The 12,856-nt window shown below is 31.1% G+C and overlaps 1 protein-coding gene across 7 annotated transcripts in view; it reads right to left on the reverse strand.

Annotated features, from left to right (window-relative positions):
• ZNF280D (zinc finger protein 280D) overlaps positions 1-12,856 on the reverse strand; it is a 222,862-nt gene that overhangs the window by 67,241 nt on the left and 142,765 nt on the right. For all 7 annotated transcript variants that reach the window (XM_087427624.1, XM_087427618.1, XM_087427606.1 and 4 more), the window contains 3 exons: positions 9,078-9,248; positions 8,818-8,927; positions 2,273-2,496 (listed from right to left, as the gene is read on the reverse strand). In XM_087427624.1, coding sequence (XP_087283750.1) covers positions 2,273-2,496; positions 8,818-8,927; positions 9,078-9,248 — 505 coding nt within the window. The remainder of the gene's footprint in view (positions 1-2,272; positions 2,497-8,817; positions 8,928-9,077; positions 9,249-12,856) is intronic.

The raw sequence follows: 12,856 nt of genomic DNA on the forward strand, positions 1-12,856 counted from the left end.
TAAGCGATAATGTCATCAGCAATCATCACGAAGTTTATAACATTTATCTCTTTTTCACACTTCCACAACACGACTCGTTAGAATGAGTTACCGTACACCTTGAAACATCTTTTTGTCCTCCTTTGGTTTTAACATCAGCTCTACAAACACCTATAGAAAATCCTAGTCTTGGCTAAATATTTACATACAGAGAAAAGGCCATGAGCCATTAAACTTTCAGCTCACAACTTTAAGCAATTAAAGTATATCTATATAAAATAATCTCTTAACTAGCAAGCTTTCTGTCAATTATTCTATAAGCCCCCATCAGGAGCTCATACTACATAAACCAACAGACGGAAATGAGGGAAACAAAAAAAAGAAAACTTCTTGCAAGGATGTTCACAGAATAAAATAAACCTGTTTTTGGTGACACTCAATGTAGGAAAAAAAAAAAAAACCATACCACAATATGTTGACAGGGCAGAGAGCAGAAATCTATAGCTATCAGTCTCTTACCATCCTCCTCAAACATCAATTTGCCTTCCCAGTTTTTACTGTTACGGTAAAATATTATTTAACATATATAACTTCTTTGATTAAGAAGTGTTTAACATTAGGGTTACATTTACTAAATAACCAATATTTCAAAAAATGCTCAATTCCTGGATGTTATCAAATACTGTTTGCTTAAAATTTCTAGATATTCTCTATTCAAGAAATATGTAACTAGTCTTCTGAAACATTAACACTAAAAGGAATTTTTTATTTTCATATGTTTAATATTAAATGAGCTAATCTTAAAGGAAAGACCAAAAAACTGTTGCTGAAATAACTTCTAATATCATATATATAATATTCAGGCATAACAAGGAACTAAGTCAGTGAATCACATTTCTATGCATTTTACCATATTTACTAGCATGATTTTTTTGGTGTATTTTACTATTAAAATGGTAAGAATATGGTAATAGGTGACAGAGTTCTATTGTAATATTATTTCAGTGTTATATCACAAAGTACAATATCCCTTCTGTTAAACTACTGGGACCATTAGCTACTGATGGCAGTCAAAGTTTGATAAGAGGAAATAAAGAAATGTGAAAAGTTACATGAAATAACATATGTGAAAGAATTTTGACAACTATAAAGCACTACAATAAGTAAAGCATTACTAATTATTGTAGAAGTATATCACAGTGTATTTCAGGGTTTTTCTATATGCTTCTTTTTGGACTCAAGAACTCACAGGAAAATAAAATAAGTGCTGGGTCCAGAAGTAACTTACAGGTGCTTAAGAATGCTAATGACAACAGTTACCAGGGGTAAACAAAAAAGGGCACACATATATGTTTTTATACACACACATACCTCACCTAAGAAAAGTACACTGACATCTGCAATTTACTTTGAAATGCATCAAAAAAAACAGTTTGAAGGAAGAATGAATAGATATATGATAAAGCAAGTACGGTAAAATGTTAATGATAGAATCAAGGTGATTAGTATACGTGTTCACTGTAAAATTTTTACAACTTTGCTGAATATTTGAAAATTTTTATAATAAAACAGTGGAAAAACAACCTTACATAATATAAACGTCAAGCTATATAACCAATGAAAAATATCAATCAATATGTCTTGTTGCTTTGTTCTTATTACTAAGTCATTTAGGATGGCAGCTACTAATATGCCATGTACCTCAAAGATTACACAGTATAAATTCCTAAAATTTAAAGCATACATGTATAAAATCTTTGAATGTCCACTAGAAATTAAATTTCTAATTTTTAAAGGGGTTAAATCTTAAAATCAAAGCAGACATGTTTCCTAGAACTGTACTTCTCTAAAGAGGATCACTTTTCCTGCAAGGTAAATGTTCTAAAAATGATAAACATGAATTGAAAGATTTGAGCATTAAATAAGATTAGTATAGAGGAAGTCAAACTGGACATCTTATGATACAAAGAAAAATAAAATTCAAAGGCAGCTAAAAGTGAAAATTATCTCATGAAAATTCCTTGATTGCTGATAATATAAGGAAAAAAAGTTAATTTTGCCTTATTGGAAATAAACTTTGTCCTCTCAACACAACTAAGTGGATCCAGGTGTCAACTCTAAAATCAAGAAAGGACAAGAGGTTTTCAACAAGAAAATCTGCCTTTGTTCTTTGTAGGAAGTATTAAAATTGCTTATCTAGAATGGCATAGAAAAATGCAAGATGTATAAAAATACAACATTTATATCTGTAGCATTCCAATTTTCAAAGAGAAATAAAAAAGTATTTACATACCTAATGTTATTTTTAAGAATTTTCAAGCAACTGAAGCATTTAAAGGTTGTGTGAGTCTTCTGTTCTTCCTGGACATCTCCTTCATGTTTTCCATAATAAAAGTCATTAACTAACATGATCAATTTTCCTTTCTCTGAATCAACAGTCTTATTTTTATTTGCTGTACTTGAAAATTCTGTTTTAGCCAGTCCCAAAAAGTTATTTATCATGTCTGGACAACAATACTGAAAGAGAAAAAATAGAAGCCTTATTTATCCCTTAAAAAAAAATAGTTACCAAAAAAATGATTCCTTGTTTACAACTAAGGCCAGACCATGTTACAACTATGCTTGGTAATATATCTGGAAAAATATTCACCAAACGTTTGTGGTGCACATACATACTCTAAAAAATTCAAAAACTAAATATCTATTATCTTAATAAACAAAAAAGTTTTTTTTTAAAGAGAAAAACCTTAAAACCAGGACTTGGCTATTGATCTAATAATACTTTTTCTTTGCAATTTACCTTTTCAGATATAAATATTTAATAATAATTTAAATATTGAAATTAACTAAACTAAAAATCATTCATTTTATATCCATATCAAGATAGAGTATAGAAAGGAAACATAGTTTTACACGCCGCAACGTATACGTTTAATTATCAAGTGATATACTAAATTTCATAATCTCTGGTTAGAATTGGACATTGAACACAGCTAACCTCCCATTCCCCAGACTCAAGGTGCTAGAAAACGTACGGGGGAATAAAAAAGGACAGAAGCATCAGTTATATCTTGAAAACTTCAACAGTTACATCTTGAAATCTAGAATGCCTAAATATTTGAAGAGGAAATTTAGCTCCTCATAAGTAAAATCAAGATGTCACATCAACTGGTTCTAATGTGTAATACTTACATACATAAGGTTTTTTTTCAACAAGATATAACTAATTCATTTATTGTACATAGTAATCTTCAGTTGTAGGATGCACCTAAGGCAGTTTTCCTTAGAGGGCAATCCAAGGAAGACCCGCATTAGAAAAACTAGAAGTGCTTGTCAAAATGCTAATTCCTGGTTTATTCCACTTGAGACCAATAAACCACGATGTCTAGAGGTAGGCCTAGAAATGTATATTTTTTAACAAGCCATCCAGGAAATTCTTCTACAACATAAACCAGCTGACAAACTCTTCCTAAACGTGTTATTCAGTACATTAGTAGCAACATAAGAAAGTTTGAAAATCTAAACACAACTCTATCCCATTTCTAAGATAACAACATCCACTTTCTCTCCTGCCAATTTGAAATGTTCAATCATTGGTGAAACTTTCTGTGTCACGTGGGAAGCTAGGCCTTTGATGCAAGACAGATCTACAACATTTCCTTCAATTGCACCTATTTTTGTTCACTGGTCAATTCTGAAACCTATAAAGGAATAAACACCAAAAAAAAAAAAAAAAAGTCTAAAATAGATCCAAAAGAGAGGGGAAAAAAATACTGAACAAAATGGACCCACAAAAAGTGACATAATTTGTGTTTAGGAGTTAAGATTGCACCCATAAGCTAAATTAGGATAAATACATTAGTTCTCTAATACAATATGATCCTCTGTAGTCTACCACTCAGAATAAATACAGTTGAAATGAAACCACAAACAAAAAGCGGGAAATGAGAAAGGTTTTGCTATATATGTTTCTAGATTCTTCTTGAGACACATATAATATTTCAAAGAGTTCAAATTTAGGAAAGTCAGACTATTCTTAAGGACTTTTACAAGGCTACGTTCCTTCTTAAAAATGCTGTTTTTTACCTTGAAGGATAAAGGGAGAAAGGATGGTTCAAAGTAAATCCACCAGCACTATTAGAAAAATGATTCAAAATATGTCTTACTGCAAATGATGCGTATCAGTAGCATCATTTTGTAGACAAAACTCCTCACCTTATCTGCAGTTTCCTATAGGGATGATCTCAAGCAACAATGGGAAAAAATTATAATGCACAAAAATAATACAATATAGAATAGTCTCCCTAATTAGAAATGTGGATAATCTTATATATTTGAACATTAAAGCTGGGCTTTCAGACTGTAGAAGTTATTCTGAGTCACGTTTGAGACTTGATTCTGTTCTGAAAATTACAAAATAATCTAATCTACAGTAGTATGTGCTGCAAGGTTTATAGTCTTCAGAAATGTCTAATTTGGTACATCTATGAAAGTTTTAAGTTACCCTAAATACTCATAAACTATGATACACATAACAGATGATCAATTGCTTGCTGTTCTTCCATTTTCTTCTTTTTTTTTTTTCTTTACAGAAAAGGATCAGATTTTAAAAATAAACATACAAATCTCATTCACAGTATCTTTTAAACAATATTTCAGATTCCTATAAAATAGCTGAATGATAAACTACCGACAACAAAGAATGAACAACAAGGTACACTGAACTAGGTTGGGGGATTTAATAACTGAAAGGAAAGCAAAGTATTCTACAGAAAATATCCAAAAGGCAAGAAAGCAATTTAAGAAATGAGGACTACGCTTAGATTTAAGGTTTTATAGGAGGACAAAGTAAGCTATGGATGGCATGGCTGAGCTACGGGCCAAGATCAACTGGTCATCTTTTATTTAGCCCTAGTACCCTTTTGGTTCCAGCCCTTCACTGAAACCCTCTGATTATCCCTTATTTTCTTGGGTTAGCCATCTGCAAATATTAAATACTTTAATGCCATATAGCGTAATTTGACAAACAGCAGACATTACCTAAACACCATTCTCATGTTCACTCCTCCCTGTAGACAGACCATGTTCTGTTGCTTTATTAGTAACCTAAAAATTTAGGATTTTCAGAGCAAAGAAGGTGGGATGCTATTTTTAAATAGTAAAACAGAACTTCCCAAATGATCATCCTACAAAAGTCAACACCTTCCCCTTCTCCTCCTGGGATTCATCCAAAAGCCACAACAACCAAAATCGAACGATTTGATTTTCACTGAAACGAAGAGCCAGATGAAATCCACAGACTGCACAACATATGAAAGCACTACCCAAAGCAGCCAAGATCAGGCAGAAGACATGCAGTTGGAAGCAGATCAGAGAAGTCAAAAAGACCCAATGGTAAAAGATCTTAGGAAGTGTCAGCAAACACATACATGCTAAAGGTGAAAGACACATTCTGAAATGCAAAGCTATATCCTTTGTTTGCAAAAACAGGTGCAGAAGCTGGCATGAGAAGGATGGCAAAAGTCCCCCAGATCTGGTTTGGTACAGAGAAGCAGAAAAAGCAATGCTACGTCGAAATCAGACACACAAATCACAAGCGCAGGAAGCCTTCTGCCCAGTAAAGAGTTGTGTAAACCAGCTAGCTAGTAGGCTGTGAGGGTACCCTGGCAAACCACGTTTCCCAAAAGGAGCCTTGTACAAAACAGCTAGCCCAAAAAATTCCAACTTGTTCAATATGATATGAACTTACATCCTAAACAAAAATACTTGAAGATAAAAGGAGGAAAACGTGAAATTCTGACAAAGGCACTAAGGAGCAGATGCAGATGAAAATAGCCAAAATTCTTGCCACAAATTTTAAAAACTAATGAAGCAACTGTCTCTATCTGGAAGACCACAAAGCCAGAAGAGATGGCAAGACAACAAGAAGACATAAAAAAAAAGTGGCAAAATCGAGGGGGAAAAGTAGAGGAAAATAATAATATCAGAGAGATAAAGACAGATTAGAAATGTGAACAGATATTGGAAAATAAAATAAGAGACACGGACGCTAGTAATGAGAAACGCAAATAAAATTTTTTTAAAAAATGAGCTAAAAATGATTAGAAAGAAAATGACAGATATGCCAAACTACATACATACAAAGCAACCACATAGTGAAAGACTTAAAAAAAGAAAACAAGAAATTGTAACAGAACCAAGACCAAATAAATCTATCTTACTGACGAATATAAAAGAGTTTAACTCAACTACTGAAACAAAAGAGATTTTCATATAGGATCACAAAAGAAAAAACAAGTCTGCTGAAAGCAAGAGGCATACTTAAAACAAAGTGATTCAAAAGGTTGAAAACAAAAGGATAAACAGAATATACTAGGCAAAGGGAAACCATAGGAAAACAAGGGTTGTGAGCCGAAAGATCTTAAACATTAAGACAAAAAAGGACATTTTACAAAAATGCTAAAGGATGCATTCACAATACAGTTAAAAGAGTTAGATTTATCTATATCTCAAACAATAACAACAATCTTAAAACAGAATTGGAATATATCAAAGAAAATACTAGTAATGGAAGATGTGGACTGAGATGTGGTGTTTTTCAATCCATGACAGATCAAGTAGACAAAAAATAAGTAAAGATATAGAAATCTAAACAATGTAATTAATAAGCTAGATCTGGTTGATAAATATCAAATTCCATACCCTAAAAAAGAAGTAATATACCTATTTTCAAGTTTTCATGTAACATTAAATAGCCCATACACTTTTCAAAAAGGAAAAAAAAAAGTGTTTGTGACAACTTGGGCTTTTTCCCCTTAAAGGTTTGAATGCCACTTATGCCAATTAACTGGCTATAAAATAATGAAAAATGTCTATCTCAAAGAATTTTCTAAGGATTAAGTGAAATAATGTACTTGAAGTTTAGTAGTCTGGCACATGGTTTCAGATAAATAAACTGTTCTTTTATTGTAGGATATCTAACTTATGTTTTAGATACTCTTCATTGAAAGAAAACATTTCTGTGGTCCAGTCATCTACTTATCTATAACAGCAAAAAATCATCTACAAATAGTCCAAAAATTACATTTTTTTCAAACTCGAAATTACTATTGTAATACTAAAACACATAAGCTAGAACATAAAAAGTCTACATAGTTTTAAACTTCTGTGTCTTAGAGTTGAGGACTATTCTGTCAGATTTCTTTATGATATAAACACATATAATAAATTATTCATATTATATTCAACTTAGTTCAATAATGTGTCTTAGAGATCTTCCCATATCATTATCTATCAGAGATTTCACCCTTTTTTAAAATGCTGCATGGTGTTCTGTTATATGAATACCGTATGAAGTTTTGGTTATTTCTAAGATGAGTAATCACAAACAATGCTCAAATACATTTTGGAAGTAAAGCTACTTTGGTTGCCAATTTCACGAGGTAGAAAAGAATATGTAATATGCTATAACTTGTATACAAAATAGAAAGGAAATAAGAACATCTGTGTTTACCTGTATATGCAGAAAGAAAATCAGGAAGAATACAAAACAAAATAATAAAAATTATTTTCTTTGAGTCATACTGGGAACCAGGTAAATAAGAGACAGGGGTAAAATTTTTCACTTGTATGCCTTTGTAAACTTTTTTACTTTGAATCATATGACTGTATTACCTTCTCAAATAATTAAATAAAGATAACTAAAGAATTTAGCCCTTTCTTTTTTCTCTCCATCTATTATGCAAAACATAAAAAACATCAGATGTCTCATCAAAACATTACAAAGATAGGAAAACTGCAAGCGCTTGTTAATTCTCATTTAAGAACAAAGCACAAAGTGCAGTTATAAGGGACTACACTGTGGGAGATGGAAGTAGTGATAAGACCAAATACAGTTTTTGTACATGAATAAAGAGATTGTATTTGAAATTCTAAACAGGTCCCCTTATTTTTTCTACTTTTTTTGTAAAATGTTAAATTTCAATAAAAAACCATCAATTTCTGAAATAGTGAGCAAGAACTTTTCCTTAGTTATTTCTTTGCCATTGCACTCTTCTCCTTCCTTCTTTTCTTCATATAATCTATACTGCTTTTTTATTGTCTTTCCCCCTTCATGCCATTTATACTGGGCATGCAGAGAGAATACAAGCTATCTTTACATAGACACAGCAGAATACTGTAATATCTACTAAAATATTTTAAGTGAAGTGTTATCTAAACCTCATATTTCATTCATACTTTGAAAATTTCTTAAAATCTAATTTCAAGAGCCTCCTGTACCAATGAAAAGCTCAAATTAATTTATAATAATTACACAAACTATATTCTGGACTGAGTTAAAATTATTTCATATGAAATACTCCACCACTGGGAGTTAATGTCTGAGTGTTGAAAGTTAAATGTAAAACTCAGATTTCATCCCTGTGTGATGTGGTATGCAATGTTTGCATAGACACAAAAATAAGATAACTGAAGGAACTATTAACTTATATGAAATATTAAACATATAATAAAATGGCTATTTTTAAGAAGTTTGAAGAATGGCATAATCTAGTAAATAAAACATTCTGATTAATACATTATTTTCATTTAAAATTAGAACACAATAAGCATATCTTATATGTGAACTTAATTTTTAAAATTTGATTCAGAAGGAATTTTTAAATCTTATATGAAGATAATCATATGAATATAAATTTTACCTAAGTTAAATGGAAACACCAATATGAGAAGATTTCTAATCTAATCTGGACAAACCATTATTTACTGTAAACTAACCATTGATATTTTCAGGGATTTGCAAACCTTTTTAAAATTAAATTTGGAAAAAAATTTTACCTTCATGTGATTTTTCAAAGGATCCAAAAGATTGAAATGAATATTGCACTTTGGACAAGCTCTTGGAAAAGGTGTTCCATTTTTAGATTGATTTGATGAGGTATTTGTACCTAAAATAAATTCAAAACATATATGATTCAAAATTCATCACCTTTTAACCTTAAATAACCACTAATAATAGTTTGTAAATTTACTACAATTTCTAAAATTCATGTATAAGTACCATAATTTCTTTTTTATATGCCACATTTCATATTTACCTTTTAATGGCACAGCCTGGGGAGATGTCACTGAAGGAGATTTAACTGAAGGAAATACAGCTGAGGAATTTGGTCCAGAAACACCTTCATTGGGCTTAGGCTTTTTTGGATTAACACTGTTTATTTCAGAAGTAGAAGGACGTTTTGATAAAAACGAACTTTCATTCATACCTACAATGATTTAAATAGTGGGAAAAATATTTTAAAACACTTTAGAATACTGCTTACAACTAAGTAAAAATACTTTAAAGCTAAATTAAAGGTAATATAATTGAATTATTATATCATACAAATAACAATAAATAATGATAAAAATTTTTTTTTTAATTTTTTGTTTATTGCAGTAACATTGGTTTATAACATTGTAAAACTTTCAGGTGTACATCATTGTACTTCTATTTCTGCATGGACTACATCATGTTCACCACCAAAATACTAATTACAACCCATCACCACACACATATACCGAATTATCCCTTTCACCCTCCTCCCTCCCCCCTTCCCCTCTGGTAACCACCAATCCAATCTCTGTCCCTATGTATTTGTTTATTGTTGTTATTATAATGATAAAAATTGATGTGATCAAAGTCAGAGGATGTAAAGGAATTGTACGAAATCTATTATGGACTATATATATTCAAATAATTCATAAAATAATCTTTCTATGCAAGAAAATACTAAATATGGCTTCAAATAAAGAAATATATAAACAGCTATTATGAAAGAAGCCAGACCAAAATATCCCAAGCAAAAAAAAAAAAAAAAATTAAAGCACACAGAATACTCTGACCTAAGGTCCTACAAAAGAATTACCTTTAGATGCTTATGTGAATTAGAGTTTGTAAAAAAAATATTATATATTTATTCCAAAAATTTAGAGACCCTTTAGAAGATTTTTATTTAACAACTTAAAATGTCTAATAGAAAGTTAGTTTTTTTTCCACCTAACAAAGAGGTGGTCTACTAATGACTTTAGGTTATATTATCCATTTATTCCAATGGACAAAGTGGAAACAACTAATCTTGAATGATAATACCTCATTCATTCATATGAAAGGGCTCATAACAGAAGGATATAGTACAATGGTTTTCAAACTATGTTCCCCAGAGCCAAATGGGCTCATCTTAGGGAATATATTGGACTTGTGTGACAGAGAAACTCTCCTTTTATACTTTATTTAATAGATGTTTGCATAAAACTTTGTACAGGGATTCCACTCCTAAAAGTAGTTTTTGGTTTGAAAAACTTAAAGCTGAAGGATTTTTGGGCTTATTCAGAGCATTAGCAAGAGAAATGCGGATATTTAGGCTATCACTAGGCCAGGAAAAAGTTCTTTTGAAAATAACACACAACTGTACTTGTAATAAGGATTCTAAAACTGCACATCATATTTTAATGCTCCCAACTGTACACTAAAAGTAGAAGAGGTAAATGTATTAGAAATATTCCAAGCTTTTAAATCAGACAGAATAAATTCAAAATCCAGGCTCTGTCACTGACTAGCTACGTATTCCTGACTTATTTAATTAACTTCTCTAAGCCTCAGTTTCCTCTTTTGTAAAATAAGTTATAATATCTTATTTTACAGAGCTGTTTTAATATCAAATGAGATAGTATATTTAAAGCACCCAACACAACATCTGGCACATAGAAAGCATTCAATAATAAATGACAGCTATCATCATTACTTTAATGAAATATTTTACATCTTAACTTATTTTAGAAGAAAAAAAATTATTCTATAGATTCCTCTGTCAGCTTTAAATAAGGGGAAATACGCCAGAAAAATAACACTAGTTGGCTCCTCTGTTTCATCCTTTGAGATAACATAAAAATGATTTTTTTTTCCATCTTCAAAGCACATGATTACTGATAGCTATACTAGGGATACTTGGGAAAGAGTTTGGGTAACCGCAGTAGCAAAGCCAATGAGTGCTGGCATTTTGGATTAAGCATCTGATTATATAACAGGCTGGAGAGTAGAAATAGATTGTTTTACTATAAGAATTTTTTTAACATAAAAAAATAAAATCACTCTGCATTTAAGAGTTTTAAATTCTGACTCTTTAATTTATTTATCTCTCTTGGTCTTGAGCTTGTGTTCTTTTCTACCCTCAATAGTTCTATCTCTGCTAGTAAAAATTCAAGATCAAGCTCAAATCTAAATTTCTCCAAACATTCATGATCACTTGACAGTAGTCAGTTAATCATGCTACTGGACATATAGCACACGTATTACCATTCATAACAACTGTTTGTTGTCAAGTCCTTTAAAGCTCACAATGCATTTTCACATTTTATTTATCTTATTTGGGCCTCAAAAAGCTCTGACTAAATTAGAGCAAGAATTAAAATTATATCTCCAAATGGGTGATTCCAGGTCTGGAGAATGAATGTATTATATATGAAAAATAAAGTCTTCTTTTTAATAATATGAGAAAACTAAAGTGTAAAGACTTGACAAAAACCACAAAAATCTTAAAAATAGCAGGTCAAATCTATGTCTTCCAAATCTTCCTACTTACTGTTCAGGCTAAAGTCTCTCTCTCTGCAGTAGAAAACTTAGAGGGAAAGTAAGAGTCATTGTCCTTACTCCCAAGAAGTTTCAAGAATTCAGACTTTTTCTATAAATAAAGTCCATGTGTTTTGTAAAACCAGACTTAAGATAACTATTTATTCTCTTTGTTTCTTTTGGTTCTTATCTATTTTACTAATTAGATTTTTACAAGTTTATAAGTAATACCCAAAGAAGTGAATATCAACTAAATATTTTTAAATGGAAAAACATTTTAGGCACCAATATTACTATAAAAAAATTGGGTGAGGGCTGGGTAAATTCTCCACACTGATTTGTTAGTAAATAATCTAAAAATTTCCAAATTTTGTGTATCTCTATTTAGTCAAATATTTGAAATATATCAAAATTGCTAATATACAAAGCATAATTGCCTTGATTACAGGGAATTTTCAATTAGATAAAATCCCTTCATAGCACATTAATTTATTCTAGGTTAATGGAGAACTTTGTTACATAATCAAAGAACTTGAACTCTTCTTCAACAAGGAAATTTCATTATTCCTTCAATGGGTATTTACTGTGTACTGACTATATACAAGTTTATTGCAGCCCCTTGATAATAGCACTCTATCATCATATTTAAGTATCATATATAAATCATTTATTGAGTAGAAAGATACCAACCCAATTAAGAAATCAACTATAACCATACACTTTTTCACATTAGTAGCCATAGAAACTAATTAATACATTTTTTAACAGAGTACCTAGGGTATCAGAGGACTTCTCTAACTTATAAAAACTATTTTAAGGGGTCAGCCCAGTGGCATAGTGGTTAAGTTCATGTGCTCCAATTCGGCAGCCCAGGGTTCGCAGGTTCAGATCCAGGCACAGACCTCCACATCGCTTATCAAGCCATGCTGTGGCAGGCGTCCCATATATAAAGTAGAGGAAAATGGGCATGGATGTTAGCCCAGGGCCAATCTTCCTCAGCAAAAAGAAGAGGACTGACAACAGATGGTAGCTCATGGCTAATCTTCCTCATAAAAAAAAAAAAAAATTAAGATTTTTCAAGCCCATGTTTGGTGCCAAACGAGAATAAGCTCAAAGTTGGTTAGCCTACTTAACTAACAGGAAAAAATAAAATATTCTATTATTAAATAAGATTTTATTTAAAATCACCCAAGAAAGGCATTCAAGAACTATTAGCACCATTCCACCTTACAAATATGAAAAACTTGACAGGAAGGCATGGACTTC

This window comes from Ceratotherium simum, chromosome 3 (assembly GCF_057802395.1).
Source record: "Ceratotherium simum simum isolate JZ-2026a chromosome 3, ASM5780239v1, whole genome shotgun sequence".
Taxonomy (NCBI): domain Eukaryota; kingdom Metazoa; phylum Chordata; class Mammalia; order Perissodactyla; family Rhinocerotidae; genus Ceratotherium; species Ceratotherium simum.